The following is a 20,730-nucleotide window of genomic DNA, read 5'->3' as shown; positions in this document are numbered from 1 at the left end:
TGATATCTATCTCTTCTAAATTTTTTAAGGGATGAATTAGATAAGGAAGAGGGGAAAAAAACTAATGAATTCTGGTTTCAACTTTAGCTTTTGAATGGAGAAAGCTATGAGGTTAGTGACAGATTAGAAGGAAACAGTGAAACACTTCTAATAATTTATCAAGAATTTTCTTTTCATGGATATTAAAGATCATGATTCTTTTTATATTAGTTCACTTTGTTGTGTTAAAAACTTTAAAATTGGTCATTTTGATACCTTGTTGCTAGCTCTCCTAATTTATTCCCCAAAAGTTTTTCCAACATTCAATTTTACCTCATTGTAGACCAAAATACAGTATATATGTATCTCATTTTTATGAATTCTTCCCCTTTCCTCTCACTCTCTCAGATTGTTTTTCAGCAGTTGATAGTATACAGAGCAGAAGCAATCAGAGATTTGCAACTGTAGATATTTAGGTGTGACTCTGTCCTTCTGCCCTTACTAGCTCTTTGACCTATACAAATTATGTAAATAGTTATAGCTTCATTTTTATTCTATATAAAATGAAGGTGATCATGCCTATTATAATATATTGTTGTGAGGAATAAATGTAATAATTTATTCTGGCATGTAATAGACTCTTGAAAAATATGAGTTTCCTGTCTCTCCCCATTTTGAAGGGATGGATTTTATTTTCTATATTGGTATAGTATACTTTCATAATGTCTTCTTGGCTAACGAGAATATTTCAGTACATTTGGTTTTAATACCTGGTATTCCTTGTTATGTGAATTCAATTTGTAGTAAACTGGTAATATCTCAAAAACATCACATACCAAATTAATTCTGAAGCCTGAAAAGTTAATCCTTTGCTAGGGACACTTACATCTTTGCTATTTCAAAAAGTAATTGATGTTGATATATGTATTTGTCATATACAGAAAATTCAATTAAAAGCTTTTAAGAAAAAAACTACAAAGTTCTAGGAAGACACCTGATTTGGTTTTTTAAAAAAAGTTCTTCAGATATTTAGTTAAGGTTTGTATAAATTTTATAGGCCATTATCCTTTCATTGTCTGTAAAAGATATTATTTAGAGGGAATATACATTTAAAAATTAAATTTCTATTGTTATTTAAAAAGTCTAAATTCCTCCATATTTTCCTCCCTTTTTTTGTGCTATCAGAGCATTCCTTTTTTTTATTTTCAAAACAGTTTATTGAAATATAGCATTCATTCATTCAACAATAAATGAATAGTAAAAGTAATAGTAAAAGTTATGAACTTACAAAACAAACACCCCACGACAAATACCTTGCATTGTTGTGAAACATTTGTAACAAATTATGAATGAGCATTGTCTAAGTCTTATTACTAACTATAGTCTGTATCTTAAATTTGATGTATTTTCTACACAATCCACCCTGTTATTTTTTTTCATAAACATATACTTTATCTAAAGTGTACAATCATTGGCATTTAGTATAATCACCGAGTTGTGCATTTATTACTAGAATATTTTCATTTCTCCAAAAAAGAAAAACAACAAATCAGACTACTATCATACCCATATATTAGCACTATGAAATACAAGTCCTATGATGTGTATAGCATTATATTTTGCCCCATTAATAACCAATAAGTTTACATTAATATGCATACTTAGCCAAGTAGTTTTAAAAAACACAATTATTTAGTTTTTTCTTTGGGAAGATTTATTTAAGAAAGAAAATTTTAACTATTAAATTCAAATTCTAGTCTAATCTCAAGTTTAAAGCCTGTAGGAAAAAATCACAAATTTTCAAATTTAAGGTGGCTTTGCGATTTTTATGTAACTTATTTGGACTTTAAAGAAAAAGTAATTAATATTGTCAAATGTTGAACTTTGTTTTTAGAATGTTAAAGATGCTGGCTAGGGGAAGATAAGTGATATAGAACATAAGTATAAAAATAAAATTTGCCAGCATCTGGGAGATTTCTGGGGAAGATGGTGGAGTAAGGAGCTCCAGAATTATTTTTCCACAAAAACAACTATTAATAGGCAGGAAGTGTCTGAAACAATTTTTTTGAAGCTATAGAGGCAGAAGAACACTGTATAGCATCCAGGGAAGAGGGGAAGGATGATGGTGATAAATTACAATAAAGCACTGTAAATTGCTTTCTCTGCATAGTGGCTACCAGTGCCCACCCACCACTCTTTGGGCAAGCCACCACAGCATCCTGTCCCTGACTAGCTGCTGATGAAAAAAAAAAAGGGACGTAAAAATCCTCTTCCCCAAGAACAGAGGTGTGCATGACTGATTACTGATCATGGCTCTTGATGAGAGAATTTGGGTTGCTGAGTACTGGCTCCGAGGGCAGCTGTTATTTCAACCCACCCTAGAAAAAGGTGGTAGCAGCCATTGTTTCAACCCTTATTAGATAGGGGCAGAGGTGATGGAGAGTTAAAGATGCAGGGCTTCCCCTGGCTGCATTTGCCAGGCAGTCTGGGAAAACTCAGCTTTGGGGAGCCATCAGAGAAGGTTCTGGTGCCCATCCTGATCCCCTCCCCAGGGCACCTTGGAGTCAGTCTGAATCCCCTTTGTGGGTCCCTGGCCCTGTTTTGTCTGGGAAATACTGACCTGGGAAAGTCCTCTCCAGGGTAACCCTCCTCCTAGAATTTGCCTTCTAGGCAAAAGCAGCATGAGACAATTAAATGAGTGTAAAAATCTATAGAGGTGGACAGTTGGACAAAGGCCTGCTGACATCACATATCCAGGAGAGGGCAGTCTTTATCCTGGGAAACAGAGGGAATGACCAAACTCCTGGAAACAGGGGAACTATATACTAACTAAAGAGCAAAAACCTAGAACAAAGCAGAGGCCCCAAAAGACAGGGGAATTCTGCACAGTATATTCACTTTAGACAGACTTTCCTAATAGGAGGGCTAAAGCTCAAGAAAATAACTGCCTTATCACCCACTGGTTACAAAACCAGGAAACAGACATACCAGGGAATAAATTCCAGATGTAACATTTTGAACTATTAAAAAATAGAGTGTACAGCAAAAAAGTACAAGACAAACAAAGAAACAGAATGGTGGCCCATCCAAAGGAAGAGGATAAAAATACAGAAAACACCAGCAAGACGAGAAGACAAGAATGTGGACATCCCAAACAAAGTCTTTAAAAAAGTCATCTTAAAAATGCTTAAGGGGATGAAGGAAAATACAGAGAAAGAACTACAGGGTATCAGGAAAACAGTGAATGAACATTATGAGAGCCTAAGGAAAGATATAGAAATTTTAAAAAGGAACAAACAGAATTACTGGAGTTGAAGACCATGGTAAATGAAATAAATGCCAGGAGAGTAAAGAGCAGATTGGAGCTGGCAGAAGAAAGGAGCAGTGAACTTGAAGACAAGACACTTGAAATGAGTCAGTCTGAGGAGCAGAAAGAAAAAGGGAAATATTAAAAGTGAAAATAGCCAAGGCAGCTATGGGACACCATCAAGGGCATGTTTTGGGAGTTTGAGAAGGAGAAGAAACAGAGAAAGGGGCAGAATAGTCAAAGAAATAATGACAAAGAACATCCTGAAATTAGAAGAAGATGTGAATATGTAGATCCAAGAAGCTCAGAGAACACCAAACATGATAAAAATGATAAAAATACACCCTGTCATGTATTGATTACACTATCAAATGCAAAAGACAAGGAGCGAGTTCTGAAAGCTGCAAGAGAAGAGAAGCATATTACATATAAGGGAGTCCCAGTTATTGAGTACCAATTTCTTACCAGAAACAATGGAGACTAACAGACAGTGGATTGACATATTTAAAGTGCTACAGGAAAACAACTGCAAGAATTTTATATCTGATGAGATTCTTTTTCAGAATTGAGGGAGAGATTAAAACATTCCCAGATAAACAAAAACTGAGGGAGTGAGTGCATCACCACTGGACTTGAAACAATACTAAAGGGAGTTTTTCAGACTGAAATGAAAGGACACCAGAGACAGTATTTCAAAGCAGCATAAAGATATAAAGACCTGCAGTATAGGGAACCATTTGGGTAATTATAAATGTTTGTATGATGGGTATCTCAGTTCTTACTTCCTACAGGTTCTAAAATGAAATTGCAAAAAAGTAAAGATACCAGGAGAAAAAAAGTGATGATAAATCTAGATTTTTGGACATACAAATGTACAAAGGTGTAAGTGCTAACAAGGACAAAAGAAATGGTGGAGGAACAGAGGGGTATAAGAAAAGTATATGTGCATGTTATTGAAATTAAGTTGATATCAGACCAAATATGATTGTTACATATGTAGTATGTTAAATTTTTAACCCCATGGTAACCACAAGAAAAATAGGTAAAAAATATACCCAAATAGAAATGATAAGGCACTGAATATGGCACAACACAGAAAAGCAAATAAATATAAAAGTCGCTTTTAACAGAAGTGAGGGACAAAAAAGGTATGTCTTACAAAGCCTAAATAGTGAAAAAGCAGAAGAAAGACCTGCACTGTCTTAGTGACTTTAAATGTAAATGCACTAAACTCTCCAGTCAACCGGCAGAGACTTGCAAAATGGATAAAAAAGTATGACCCAACTATATGCTGTCTGCAAGAGTCTCACCTTAAAGTCAATGATACAAGTAAGTTGACAGAAAAATGATTGAAAAAAATAAAATATGCAAAAGTAAGCAAAAGAGAGCTTGTGTGCCTAAACTAATATTAGATAAAGTTGACCTTAAGTCAAAAACATTTACTAGGAACAAAGATGGTCATTATATACTGATAAAGAGGATAATTCACAAAGAAGATGTAACAATTATAAATATATGTGTACCTAACAACAGAGCCCCAAAATAACTGAAGCAAATATTGACAGATTTGAAGGGAGAAATTAATGATTCTACATTAATAGTAGGAGACTTTAATACACCCCTCTCAATAATTGATAGGACATATAGTCAAATATCAATAAGGAAGCACAAAACTTGAATGATACACTATACCAACTAGACCTAACAGACATATATACAACACCATACCCAATGAAAACAGAATATAAATTCTTCTTCAATGCACATGGATCATTCTCCAGGAGAGACCATATGTTGTGTCACAAAACAAGTCTCAGTGAATTACAAAATATTGAAATCAACAGTGTATCTTCTTCAACCAAAGTGGAATGGAGCTAGAAGTGAATAACAGAAGGAAAAAGGCAAAATTCACAAATATGTGTAAATTAAACAGCATACTCTTGACCAATGAGTTAAAGAGGAAATCAGAAGTGAAATTAGGAAATATTGTTAGGTGAATGAACAGTACAACATATCAAACGTGGGGTGCAGCTAAGGCAGTGCTCAGAAGGAAATTTATATCTGTTAATGCTTACATTAAAAAAGAAGAAAGGGGGAGTGGGTGTAGCTCAGTTGCTGAGTGCCTGCTTCGTATATATGATGTCCCGGGTTCAATCCCCAGTACCTCCTAATAAAAAAAAGGAGAAGAAGAACAAAGACTTCAAATCAGATATGTAACCTTAAAACTGGAAGAACTAGAAAAAGAAAAGCAAACTAAATCCTATGGGAACAGAAGGAAGTAGCAAACATAGTGGAGACAAATGAAATAGCATTAAAAAAATAGGATTGACAAAACCAAAAGTTGGTTATTTGAAAAGTTTGACAAACCATTAACTAGACTAACAAAGGAAAAAAGAAAGAGGACAAAAAATAACGAAAATCAGAAATGAAAAGTGGGGCGTTAATACCAAACCTGATGAGATAAAAAGGACTATGAGAGAATACTATGAACAACTGTATGCTACAAAATTAGATAACCTAAATAAAATGAACAAATTCTTTGAAACACACATACTACCTACATTGACTCAAGAAAAAAATAGTAGACCTCAGCAGACCAGTAAGTAGGAAAGAGATTGAATGAATAGGCAAAATCTTCCAAAGAAAGGCCCAGCACCAGATGGTTTCACAGGGGAAGTCTACCAAACTTTACAAGAAGTCTTAACTGCAATTCTGCTTAATCTTTTCCAAAAAATTGAAGAGGAGGGAAAGCTCCCTATCTCATTTTTTGAGGTCAGCATCACCTTTATACCAAAATTGGGTAAAGATACCACAAAAAAAGAAAACTACAGACCAGTATATCATATGAATATAGATGCCAAAATTCTCAACAAATTACTGGCAAACTGAATCTTACAGCATGTTAAAAGAATTATACACTGTGTTCAAGTGTGATTTGATATGCAAGGTTGGTTCAACATAAGATAATTATTTAATGTAATATAACACATAAATGGAATGCAGGGAAAATCCCATATGATCATCTCCATTGATGCAGAAAAGTCATTTGAAAAATCAAGCATTCTTTCTTGATAAACTATTTAAAAAATGGAAATAGAAGGAAGCTTTCTCAACATGATAACAGGCATGTATGAAAAATCCACAGCTGACTCACACTTAATGTTGAAAGACTAAAAGCTTTCCCTCTAATATCTGAAACAAGAGTGTCCACTGTCACTGCTGTTATTCAACATTGTACTGGAAATTCTTGTCAGAGTGCTTAGGCAAGCAAAAGAAATAAAGGGCATCCACATTGGAAAGGGAAAAATTAAGTTCTTCCTATTTGCAGATGATCTGATTCTATTTACAGTGAATCCTGAACAAGCTACACAAAGCTTGTAGGGCTAATGAATTCAGGAAAGTGGTGGGTACAAGATCAACACCCCCAAAATCAGCATCTCGATACACAAGCAATGAACAATGAGAAGAATAAATCTAGAAAAGAATTTCATTCATAATAGCAACTACAAAAATCAAATATCTAGGAATAAATTTAACCAAGGATGTAAAGGACTTGTACATAGAAAACTATAAAACGTTTCTAAAGGAAATTAAAGCTGACCTAAGTGGATGGAAGGGTATTATTTGTGCATGGGTTGGAAGACTAAATATCATTATGATGTCAGTACTACCCAAAACAATTTGTAGATTCAACGCAATCCCAATCAAAATTCCTACCACCCTTTTTTTTTAGAATTGGAAAAGCCAATCATTAAATTTATATAGAAGAGTAAGTGGTCCCAAATACCTCAAGCTATCTTGAAAAGAAAGAATAAAGTTGGAAGACTCATACTTCCTAATCTTAAAACTTACTACAAAGCTACAGTAATCATAACAACAAGGTACTGGCACAAGGACAGATTAATAGACCAGTGTAATAGAATTGAGAGCTCTGGAATCAACTGTCATATTTACAGCCCACTTATTTTTGACAAGATGGCAAAGGCCACTTAGTTGAAAGAGTAGTCTTTTCAAAAAATAGTATAGCACTGGAAAACTGGATCGCCTTTTGCAAAATAAGAAGATCCCCTACCTCATATCATATACAACTTGAAGTTGATTAAAGACCTTAATATAAGAGCTGAACCATCAAAATCCCTGAAGAAAACATAGGGAAGCATCTTTAGGACCTTGTGTTAGGCAATGGTTTCTTAAATTTCACACTCAAAGCACAAGTAACAAAAGAAAAAAAATAGATGGGACTTCATCAAAATTTAAAACTTTTGTTCCTCAAAGAACTTCATCATGAAAGTAAAAAGATATCCTGCACAATGGAAGAAAATATTTGGTAACCACATATCCAATAAAGGATTAATATCTAGTATATATAAAGAATGCTTCATTTTAACAATAAGACAAACTAACCAATTAAAAAATGAGAAAAAGGCTTGAATAGCTATCTTTCCAAGAACACTGAGAAAGCATATGAAAAGATGCTCAACATCCTTAGCCATTAGGGAAATGCATTACCCATTTGAATGGCTGCTATTAAAAAAAATAGAAAACAAGTGTTGGAGACAATGTGGAAAAACAGGAATACCAGCCACTGTGGAAAACAGTTAAAAATCTAAGTATAGAACTACCATATGACCCAGTAGTCCCACTAGATACATACCCAAAAGAATTGAAAACAGAGACTCAAATGCATATTTGCCCACTGATGTTCATAGCAGCATTATATACAGTTGCCAAAGTATGGAGGCAACCCAAGTATATATCAACTAATGAATGGATAAATAAAACGTGGTATATTAAACAATGGAACATTATTCAGCCATCAAAAGGATTGAACTCCTGATACATGTGTCAACATGGATGAATCCTGAAGACATGTTGAGTGAAATAAGCCAGGCGGAAAAGGGCAAATGAGGGCAAATGTATGATCTCACTGTTTTGAAACCATTAGAATAAGCAAACTTATAGAGTAAGAATCTAGAATATTGGTTACCAGGGGATGAGATGGGGATAGGAAATGGGAAGTTAAGGCTTAAAATATACAGGGTTCCTATTTGGAATGATAGAAATGTTTTGGTTACGGATAATGGTGATGGTAACACAACATTTTGAATGAAATTAACAGCACTTAAGTATATATCTGAATATGATTAAAAGGTAAAATGTTAGGTTGTATATATGGTAACAAAAACTAAAAAAAAAAAAATCCGTGGCACTGCAGTACACAGTGAACCCTAAGTTAAGCCATGGATTTTATTTAATGTAATTATAAAAATGTGCTATCATCCTTTGTAACTAATGTTCTACACCGGTGCAAGTTGGTGGTGCTGTGGTATGTGGGAATTCTCTGTTTTATGCACAATTGCTCTGTAAACCCTCAAGTTCTCTAATAAAGCAAAACATAGTAAATATTGTTTCCTATATCCATTGTAATTTTGTGTCTTATCATATATGTGACCCACACTTAGAAATAATTCTAAAATGGAGAGGATTTGAGTGGAAAACATGGTGAAAAATCTTTAATCAATTCAGATGCAGATAAAATAAATATGAATTTAGAAGATTTCATCTTTATTTTATTAATGTACATTAAAATGGTACTTATTTTCTTATATAATTCTTACTAATTATTGTTTTTTGATTACTTATAGGAAAGAAGCAACAGATTTTCATGTAGACCATCAATCAAGACCCTTTTTTAAGTACGTGCTTAATTTGGGAGGTAGTGGTATATAATTGAGGATATTCTGGGAGACTAAAGAGTTATATTTCTACAATTCAGAAATTTGTTATTTCAGAATTATCTGCAAAAAGACCATAGTAACATCTTGCAACTGCATAAAACTCTTTTCTAGTTATTTTTCCTCTGTTCTCTTATTAAATAAGATTTCTTATATCTCATCTTATTATCTTAAACTTTAATCAGAAGCAAATAACATAATTTGTTTAAATTATTTGGAGTTCAGCTTTCTTTTTTTAGATTTGAGTGGTTCAAGAATAGAATGATAATTATATTTTATGTTATTAATTTCTACTTTTTAAAACATTTTGTAGACATGGAACAGTGTCCATAGATCCCTTATATTTTAACTAAATAGTTTGATATATATTTTATTCCTTGAAATATAACAATTAACTTATGATAGAACTAGAATCTTTGTGATAAGTATTTGGAATGTTATTAAATTCAAGTGAATACTGTGTGTGCTCATATTACTATTGACAGACAAGAGTGTTTATACTTCTAGTGGAGAAGGACGCTATATTAGCCAACTTGTTAAAATTGACATGCCATTTGGTATCCTACTCAGAAGAGTGGATTTAAAAAATATTTTATATAAGAAAATTATTATAGATTATTTTAAATAAAACAAAATTTTGCCAAGCCTTATTCTAAAAGGTATACAGAAATTTCTTGAAAATAGGTAGAAGGTGGGAATCAGACTTTTTTATAGTCTTTGCATATGTTAGTTGTATTGAGTTATGAATCCTACTTTAATGTCAAATATATAATTAGTTTGCAGTAAATTTTATTAAATAGATGAATAATACTTTTCTGGTATTGGGAAAGACATAACAAAAGATGTAGCTGCAGTAATTGGAAATAGTTTCATGAATCTGTCTTTTATGATCAGGCACACCATTCCCTGCTTTAATACATGCCATACTCGTATTATATGCTTATTCTACTAGGCATTTTGAGAATTCTTTTATTAACAGGACATTAGATTATAACTTTCTTACAGTGGGATCTTGATTTGTAACATAGTTTCTGATATATAGCAGGTATGCAAGAAATAGTTATTTAATGGATTTGTTGCCCTGATTTGGGTTCCCTAAATCTCATGTTTATTTATTGTTGTTTTTCTTGTTAAGGTCTTACAGAACATATATAAGGAGGTCCTATAGGCCTCCTAGAGTAGATGGTATGAATACTTCTTTGTACCTATTACATCTTAGAAATATTCTTCAAAATAAATTGGAGTGATTTAGAAAGGAAGCACTGAAGGGAATTAGCTAGTATAACATGGTTTATGAAGGAAAGGAATGTAAATCAGTCAAGTATTATTGGACACAAAATGGCCTGTCATACCTTGTTCCTTTCTCCAGGAGAGTCACGTTCTGTCTTTTAGTATGGATAAGAGAGAGACATGGACTTATCTTAAAATGCACATTGTCCTTGCTTAGCACAGTAGAAGGGATGGTGTCACTTATCTCACGGTTAAACTTGTCATTGCTTTCTTGTTTATATATAGAAGTGGAGAAATAAAATGAACTACCATGTTTCATACCTTGGGGATACCAAGACTCAATGCTAGATTTTTAATCAAGAACCATTTGAATATTTTAATAATTTAAGGTAGGGATAACCCAGGGTACCTTTTACATTAACAAAGAGATATTTCTTGAAGGCCAGTGGTTTAGTTTTTCTTTATCATTTAACCTACTCAGTGTTTTTTGATTGAGGATTCTTTGTCAGTTTTTTTATTATAATAGGTCTACAGAAAAGTAAGTATATTTTTACTGCAAATATATGACAAGACATCACTTATTTTTTCTGTATAATGATACTGTATTTGACTGCAATAGTAAACAATATGAAAATTTTTAAAAAGATGTTTCTGTATTTTTCATAGCAACAGGGAAAGCATAAATGAATGATATACATCTTAAGTCAATAAAATAATGCATTACCTCACAGCAATTTTTCTGGTAACAGTAATTGATTTGATATTAGTAATTTTTAGTGACTTGGACCATGGCAGAATACTCAATTTATGAAAAAAAAAATTCCCCATGTAAAATTTACTTTGCTCAATAGTTTTGGGATCATAATATTGAAATCTATGTTGAAATACTCCAAATGTAATATATCTTCATTATTATGAGTTGTCTAGGTTGACAGAATTAATGAAACAACTAAATCTTTTATCTGTTTTGTAGTGAACTGATCCAGTTTATTACAAGTGGTCCGGTTATTGCCATGGAAATTTTACGAGATGATGCTATCTGTGAATGGAAGAGATTACTTGGACCTGCAAACTCTGGGGTAGCACGTACAGATGCTCCTGGAAGCATTAGAGCCCTGTATGGAACAGATGGCATAAGAAATGCAGCTCATGGTCCTGATTCTTTTGCTACAGCTGCCAGAGTAAGGTGTTTTAAAAATATCTTAATTCTGTTTTGCTTTTGTTAACTGTGTTATGTCAAAATGAAGCATTTCTGTCACTGGTGATTTAGGTTGGTCTTATACATAGACTCTAGCAGTAAAATACAACAACATAAAACTGACCTTTTGCCTAGTATCAAACACTGTTTCAGTAATATATCTTTTGCCTTGGTCAGGACATTGTCACATTTCCTAATTCAAAGATTTAAATTACTGTGAAGCAAGTGTTTGAATTATTGAATTCATTTAAGATACCAGTTTATGGATAATAAATACTTAAAAAGAATGCTTAATTTTATATGTGCCTTCTTTGATTCAAACTAAAAACTAATTTCAAGCTTACCATCCTTTTATTTTCCTACATAACTAGTGTTTAAAATATATAAATAAGGATTATAGCAGGGTTATAATGATGCCGAATTAATGAAGGGCAAATTTATTCTTAGCATTATGAGAAGTTTCTCAGCTTGGTCAAGATGGTTTTTACTCTGGCTATCTTTGCAATGAAATAATCTTTGACAGTTTTGTAATATATGATTTTTTCTTTTTCTTAAAACTCTCAATCCATTAGCAAATCATTTCATCTTTGCTTTCAAAACAAACCCTATATCTGACCATTGTCATCTAAATCACTACTATATATAATTCTCCTAGACTGCTGCAGTAGCTTCCCAATGTTTCTTTCCTCTTTTCCACTTATACTTAGTTTATGAAAACTGTATTCTGCCCAAGTAAAAATCACTCTGCCCAGAATGATGTTTTTAAAGCAAATCAGGTTAATATTTATCTACTGAAAACCCTTTGGTGAATTTCTGTCTCTTATGGAATAAAATCTAAAGACTTTATTGTAGCCTCCAATGCTCTACCTTATCAGACCCCTATATGCCTCTCCAATTTTAACTCCTCTCACTCTCCCACTCACTCACTGGAACCGAGGCACATTTTCCATCTTGCTTTTACTTGAATGGTATATTTCTGCTTGTCGTTGTCAATTAACAGCAAAGAGGGTAGTCTGGTTGTATGGGAGTAAGTTAGTAAGGGAGTGATGAGGTTACAGAAGTAATCAGGGGAAAGACCATATGGTCTTAGAGACCATGGTAGGAGTTTTGGCTTTTTCTTTGAGGAAAATGGACATCCACTGCAGGGTTTTGAGCAGAGGACTGACATGTTTGTTTTGCTGTTTAAAAATATCATTCTGACTGCTGCATTTGAGACTAGACTCTTGTGTGCGAGAGTAGCAACAGGGAGCCCAGTTAAGATGCATGTGCAATAATCTGGAAAGATGATGGCTTGGGCTAAGGTGGTAGCAGTGTGAGATGTATATATGTAAATTTATATAAAACATACATTTGTTGAATGTTGATGGTCAAATGAACAAGATTTCCTGCCAGATTGAATGTAGAATATCAATAAAAGAGAGATCAAGGATGACTCTGAAATGCTTGGTCTGAGCAACTGAAAGAATAGAATTTACATAAACTGAAATGCGGAAGGTTATTATACCTGGCATAAGTAGGGGGGGAGATCAGGAGTTACATTTTTGGGCATTGCGAACTTAATATGCATGTAACTCATCCCAGTGGAGATGTTGAACAAACAGTTGGGTATGTGAGTTTGGGTTTGTGGAGAGGTCTGGATTAGAGGCAAAAATATGGGGGTCATCAGCACTTCATGGAATTTAAAGCCATGAGGTTGGCTAAGATTACCAAATAGAGGGTATAGATAAAGAAGGAAAGAGAACTAAAGGCAGAGCCTTGGAGTACTTTAAGAAGTCTGGTTAAAATAAAAAAAGAGTGAGAGAGAAACCAGCAAATGAAGTCAAGAAGGAACCATCAGTGAGGCAGGAAAAGAAAACTCCATGGTAATTATGTCCTGAAGGCCAGTTGAAGAAAATATTCTAAGGCGAGAGAGTGATCAGTGGTGTCAAATTAGGCAGATAAGTCAAGTAGGAAGAGGACCGAGAAACTGTCATTAGATTTTGCAATGTAGATATCATTGGTGAACCTGGCAAGATCAGTTGATGGTGAGATGATGGCAAAAGTCTGTTTGGAGAAGATTTAAAAGAAAAATGGAGCATAGGAACTGGAGACAGTGAAGATAGACAACTCTTTTGAGGGGAATTGCTGCAAAGGAGAACAAAGAAATGAGGTGGTAACAACAGGGAAAAGCAGGATCAAGAAATTTTTTTAATATGAGAAGAATTACGATGTGAAAAATTGATGAGGTTGGAAAAAGAAGGAGGCTTGTGTGAACAATGTCATTGATTAGGTGGGAAGGAATGGAAAATAGAGTCCAGGTGGAAAGAAAGGCTGCACTTGGGTGCATGGGTTTTAGTCATCTGTAGAAACAGGTGAGTGGTCAGAGTATGTGGATGCAAATGCTAATTTTTTTCTTATTGCTTCTGTTTTCTCAGTGCAGTAAGTAGGAGATCAACAATGGCTAAGAATGAAAACGGGGAGGCATTGCAGGTTTCAGGAGAGAGGGGAAGATAAGAAATAATCATCTAAAAGACTGAGAAAATGAACAGATTAGGGAAATATAGTTTGATTGCTATGAAGAATTAATGGTCCACCTGATGTTCTTCATGGTCATGAATTATGTGTTCCTAACCATGGGTCTGTGAACTTGAATTGAAATTCAAAAATCAATTCTTGTGGGCATGTATTGGGGTGGGTATAATATATTTATTAAATAATATACCATATAATGTGGACTTAGTAAGGGGTCCATGATTTTTAACCTGACTGGCAAAGGGGTCCATGGAACAAAAAGCTTAAGAACCCCTGCTTTAGTTGCTTCTCCAGCCAGGTTCAACTGCATGCTGAAGGTGCAGAGTGGTAGACAGTTGGCTTTAACCGTGATTTGTGGTTTTGCAAAGCAAATATGTTGATGTCATAGAGGATTTAGGGAGTCAAAGATTAGTAAAAGAGAATGATTATCATCTTTGGCTGTATTTACTGTAAATGTGGTTTACTTTCTATTATTAAATTACCAATCAGATCTTTGAAGGTTTTAAAAAAGAACGATAAGCATAAATAAATAATGAAGTAAATGAGACTTGAACTGAATGAAGACCACTGATCTTGTTCGCTGAGACTTTCTAGGGACTTTCTATTTTCCCTCATTACCACCTTATCCTATCCATTTCTTTCTTCTTTATTTCTACCAATTCATTTGAGAAATTTGAACATAAATAAGTTTGTCAGTTTTTAGGTTTTTTCAGCTCTCTGCATGTTTATACATTAGACGATTCTACCGGTGGGTTCTATGAGGGCAGGAATTTTTGTCTGTTTTGTTTTGATCATTAGAACCTGCCTGGCACATAATAAGTGCTCAATAAATATTGGTTGGGTGACTGAATTCTCCAAACATTGGTCATTAACCTCCCTACATGCTTCACATTAATAAAATATTTTTTTCAGAGTGTTTGTATTATAAGCTTTGTATAATATATATAAAAGTGAAAGGGAATGGAAAAATGTCAGCATATTATTTTTGTACTTTTCTCAGGGTGCTTTGTCTTACAAATATACTTTGTCATCTTTGGAAATACTGTGAGTCTTATCTCTGAGTCCTGCTATACCATATCTCCACTGAATACTAATATAAAGCTGTACATTCATTTTAATAATGCTATTGCTGCTGAAAATAAGTGGATTCAGAAAAGCAAGGCAAGTTTTATACTTTAATATAATAAAAATAAACTTGTCTTAATTATGTGTGCAGAATGATTTCCTTATTTCTTTTTGTAGTTGAATAGCTACTGTAATACTTTCTCCCAAAAAAAGGTTTTAAACACATTTGTTTATATTTTGTGCACTTGAATTTTTCAGCTCATTCTTACATTAGTCCCCGAAAAGCCCCATTACATTATTTATACAAACACTTTAAGATATACATATTCTACTTTTTTTTTTTTAAGTTAGGCCAGTAGGAAGAATTTATTGGGAAATGGGGGAAAAGAACAGAACTTGCTGAGAAATGGGAGAGGAGGACAGAAATACGCACCGAGATTCAATGCGGGCTCCTCTAGGCAGAAAGAGCGGGCTTTGGCTTGTGTGGTCACTTCTTAAGCTATTAATTATTCTTCCCCTTGCTAATGCTAAGGGGAGGGGCCCCAGCTATTATTGGTTACCCCACCAATGGTGGGAGTCAATGGTGAGGCCTGTTTGGAAAATCCAGGGCATCCTGTCAGCCCCCAGAAGAGTCCTAAGTAAATCTCATGGCAGTAAGATATGCATATTCTTGACCCTTGTCTTGACAAGAGTGAATTTTGTGGACATCATGTTAGCTAACTGAGAATTAAGGAGAAATGCTATGGCTGGACACCATACACAAGGAATTTAGGACTAGAGGTATTAACCAAAAACTGAAAAATGTCACAGAATAGATACGCAGCTCCCAAAAACTTCCCACTGACCTTGTCCTATTACTTGTTGCCTATTCTTTCTTTCCCTCTATCAAAAAAGTACTATATTCACTCTTTTCTCTTTCTCAATGACCTTTGACTACTCATTGGGAGTAGTCACCACAATTTGGGTTCACTAGAGATGTTAACAAAAAACTGAAAAACCTCACAGAGTAGATATGCAGCTCCTAAAAAACTTCCCACTGACCTTGAATTCCCATTAGTTATTGCCTAATCTTTCTTTCCTTATTAAAAAAGTACTAATTCTTTTCTCTTCCTCAGCCACCTTTGACTATCATTGAGAGCAGTCACCACAGTTTGACTTCATCCTCATAATTCCACTGAAACTGTTTTAGCTAAAATAACCAATGTCTTCTTTTTTTAAATTAATTTATTGAAGTATATCACTCATACATAAACATACATAAACAATAAGTTTATAATAATAGTTGTGAACTTGTAAAACAAACATATATAACATCCTACAGGACTCTCATAACTCCCCCTACCACCAATAACTTGGATTGTTGTTAAGCCTTTTTAACTAATGATTAAAGAGCATTGTCAAAATATTACTGCTAACCAAAGTAGTTTTCCCTCAACCAACCTTATTATTATTATCTTTGTATCATTTATATATCAACATACATAAACAATAAGTGTATAGTAAAAGTTGTGAACTTACAAAGCAAACATGCATAACATCATACAGGGGTACCATACATCAACCGTCCACCAACACCTTGCATTGTCATGAGATGCTTGTTACAAATTATGACAGAATATTGTCAAAATCTTACTACTAATCATAGCCTTTATCTTACATTTGGTGTGTTTTTTCCCCAATTATTATTTTTTAAATATATTTTTTATGATAGAAGTTGTAAACTTATAAAACAATCATGCACATGTGCAGAATTCCCAAACAATACCCCTCCATCAACACACCACACTGTGGTGGAACATTTGCTACAAATAAGATAATATCATCTGATTGTTAACATAGTGTACAGTTGGCTCACATTTTCCATCTGCCTCATTATCAATACAGTACACCTTTCATGCAAGAATATTATATTGGCGGTGGACTTGACCCAGTGGTTAGGGTGTCCGTCTACCACATGGGAGGTCTGCAGTTCAAACCCCAGGCCTCCTTGACCTGTGTGCAGCTGGCCCATGTGCAGTGCTGATGCGCGCAAGGAGTGCCGTGCCACGCAGGGGTGTCCCCTGCATAAGGGAGCCCCATGCGCAAGGAGTGCGCCCCGTAAGGAGAGCCACCCAGTGCGAAACAGTGCAGCCTGCCCAGGAATGGCACTGCACACATGGAGAGCTGACACAAGATGACGCAACATAAAGAAACACAGATTCCTGTGCTGCCCACAACAACAGAAGCGGACAAAGAAGATGCAGCAAATAGACACAGTGAACAGACAACTGGGGTGGGAGGGGGAAGGGGAGAGAAATAAACAAATAAGTAAATCTTTAAAAAAAAGAATATTATATTATTACTGCTAACCAGTCCATAGGTCAGTCCAGCTGTATTTTTCCCATGCTTCTCACATTCCCAACACCCTGCATAGTGATGTACATTTGCTCTAGCTCACAAAGGACACTTGCATCTGTACCATAACCACAATTCTCATCCACCTCTTGCTTTATTGTACTATTCAGTTCCTAGATTATTCTCTAGCATTCTGTCAGTTGCCATTTACATACCTAGACTACCATTCTCAGCCACATCCCCATTTATAAACTAGCTGTTACTATGTTACCATCCACTCTATACAGTTCTATACTTTTACAGTAAAGCTAATTAAAAGTTCTACATACATTAAACATCAGAAGTCCATCTCAGTCCTCCTCGTATCTTTTAAGAATCCACCACCTACCACCAAGTCTTGAAGACATTTTCCTGCAGTTTCTTCTAGAGGTTTTATGGTTCTTGCTTTTATTTTTAGCTTTTTTGTCCATTTTGAGTTAATTTTTGGATAAGGTATGAGATAGGGGTCCTCTTTCCTTCTTTCAGCTATGGATATCCAGTTCTTTAAGCACCATTTGTTGAATAGACTATTCTGCCTGAACTGTGTGGGTTTGACAGGCTAGACAAAAATTTGACCATACATGTGAGAGTCTGTTTGTGAGCCATCAATTTGGTTCCATTGGTCTATGTGTCTGTCTTTATGCCAGTACCATGCTATTTTTACCACTATACCTAGGTAATATGATTTAAAGTCTGGAGATGAGGGTTTGCTTTTCCTTTTTATGATATTTCTGACTATTCAGGACCCCTTACCATTCTAAATAAATTTGATGATAGCATTTTCTATTTTTTTAAAAATAAATGCTTGTGGAATTTTTATCGGGATTGCATTGAATCTGTATGTCAGTTTGAGTAGAATTGATATCTTAATAAGACATTTGGTCTTCCAATCCATGACCATGGAATGTTCTTCCAGTTATTTAGGCCTTTTTTGATTTCTTTTAATACTGAGTTGCAGTTTTCTGCATACAAGTGCTTTACATCATTGGTTAAGATTATTCCTGACCATTTGAGTTTTATCTGTCATAGTTTTTTTTCACCACTTTTTTGACACTTTTAGTTACTTTTATTACTATACTCTTCATTTCTAGACTCTCTTCCAGGCCTTATTCTCCTGTCTTTTCTTTTCATGCTATTATATGATTCCAGTGTTTTTAAAATTTCATTTATTGCACCTTTCATTCCCATAAGATCTGCTATTTTTCTATGTATGCTTTCAAATTCTTCTTTGTACTCATCCAGTGTCTTCTTAATATCCTTAATCTCTTTAGCCATCTCATTGAATTTATTAAGGAGATTTGTTTGAACATCTGTGATTAGTTTTCTCCACTCCTTTATGCCATCTGGAGGCTAATCTTATTCCTTTAACTGGGCCATAGCTTTCTGTTTCTTCATGTGGATTGTAATTTTTGTTGTTGTCTTGGCATCTGGATTACTAGAGTATTTATTCTAGATGCAGTTTTTCTCTTTAGTTTAGGACTCTCTGCCCTTTTTCCCTTGCTGGTTGTGCAGTAGGAGCCAAGGATGTAGTTGGTGGTATAAGCTGTGGATGCTCAGGCTGCCCTCATTGAGCCAGGGACCAATGAAGCTTCTCCCAACTTTCTCCGTTGCCAGGGGCAGGGACAGAATCACATCTGTGTGGAATAATCCAAGCTGTGCAGGCCTAGACTGTAGTTCATGCCCTTTCTCCCCTGCCTGGGGCGGGAATGGAGCTGCAGGTGTGGGCAGCAATTATGCAGTGTGGATCTAAGATGATTGCAGTTGCCCCAGTAGACTTCTGCTTTTCCGTCTGTGCCAGCCAAAGGAACCTGTAGTTACTTGGATAGGGTGGTGCAGGGCCTGCCAACCTCCTCCAGAGGTTGCCAGAGGCGGGGCTGAAGCCTTGTCTAAGTTTGCAGGCAGATCTGGGTGAAAGAAACTGGTTTCTACTGTCACTGTGATTTTCGGTCCACCCAGCTTCCCCTCAGTCTGGGGGCTGAGTAAAAATGGTGGCCACCAGCCTCTTTCCTACTTGGGCTGATTCACACCCCAGCTGTTCCCAGTGTTATATCTTAGCCAGCTCAGTCTACCAATCAGTAGCTGAAATCAGCAGCCAACCATCTCCTCCTCCCCTGTTTTTGGGAAATGGAGCTTCCAATTCCAGCCATATAACAACTCCTGGGGTGGCTTGTGCTGCCAGAGTAGGATAATCACCAGCCTCTGCGGCTTTGCCAGTAATTTCCCAGAGAGGCTGGTGCAGGTCCCCCCAGCTTCCTCTGTGGTGGAGTTGGCACGGGAGCCTAGGCTAGAGCTGCAGTCTGATCTGGATGGAAAGAAGTCAATCCCTATTAGCACTGTGATTTTCAGTCTGCCCCACTTCCCCTTATGCCAGGCATGGAGTTAAGATGGCAGCTACTGGCCTCTTTCTGGCTTGGACAGTCTCAAACTTTAGCTGTTCTCAGGATTATACTTTAGCCCACCAAGTTTACTCGTTAGTAGCTGAAGTTGGTGCCCAACCATCTCTTCCTCCCCTGTTTTTGGGAAGTAGAGCTTTCAATTCTAGCCGCAGAACAGCTCTACCTCCAGTAGAGGATGAGCACCGGTTCTGTGGCGTGGAATGCTCTACTTATCAGTTTTCCCCGCAGATGGGCAGTCTCCTCCATCCATTTCTTCAAGGATGTTGCAGGATGCTCCCCTGGCCTCCTAGAGCCCCTGAATAGGTACTTCAGCTAGCTCCAGATAGCTCTGGGTGTTTACTAACTGCCCTGTAGCAGGAGCTGATTCTAGGAGCTCCTTACTCTACCGCCGTCTTCCTTGTTCCTAATATCTTCTTAATTGTAAAAATTTCATTTCTTATCTGCTGTATTTGAAAGTTTGAACACTTTCCCCTTTTTTGAAATGGTCCACATTCTTTTAATTCTGTGATATCATTCTTTCCTTGTTTCTCTCCCATATCTGTCCTACCATAGATTAATATATTTTATTAATTGGATTTTCTTCTTTCACATGGCCTTTGTTCAGGCTTCTTTCCTTGATATTCTGGTTTTCTTGCTATACTTCTCAGTCTTCTTTCCTGTAAAATGATGTAATAATTGTATCTATTGTACCTATATCATAGTTTTCTTTTCAAATTATTTCTAATGCAATTATTTAAGTTCTTAATATAGTACCTGAAACATAATAAGTAGTTACTAGATATATCTGTTATTAATATAATGTTCCATTTTCAGGGTACTTCCCTAATCCATAACTATAAATTATAATGGTATGATATATACAGATATACAGAATATATAAAAGCCAATAGGTTTCCTATACATCTGAAATAACTAGTTAGAAATAAATGTTAAAAG

At 35.3% G+C, this 20,730-nt stretch overlaps 1 protein-coding gene across 2 annotated transcripts in view; it reads left to right on the top strand.

Moving 5' to 3' along the window:
- Positions 1-20,730, top strand: part of NME7 (NME/NM23 family member 7) — a 295,291-nt gene that overhangs the window by 85,613 nt on the left and 188,948 nt on the right. For both annotated transcript variants that reach the window (XM_004464181.4, XM_058310088.2), the window contains exons 5-6: positions 8,932-8,982; positions 11,225-11,432. In XM_004464181.4, the coding sequence (XP_004464238.1) occupies positions 8,932-8,982; positions 11,225-11,432 (259 nt within the window). The remainder of the gene's footprint in view (positions 1-8,931; positions 8,983-11,224; positions 11,433-20,730) is intronic.

Source organism: Dasypus novemcinctus, chromosome 13, assembly GCF_030445035.2.
Source record: "Dasypus novemcinctus isolate mDasNov1 chromosome 13, mDasNov1.1.hap2, whole genome shotgun sequence".
Taxonomy (NCBI): domain Eukaryota; kingdom Metazoa; phylum Chordata; class Mammalia; order Cingulata; family Dasypodidae; genus Dasypus; species Dasypus novemcinctus.
This window is presented reverse-complemented; position numbering and strand designations above follow the sequence as displayed.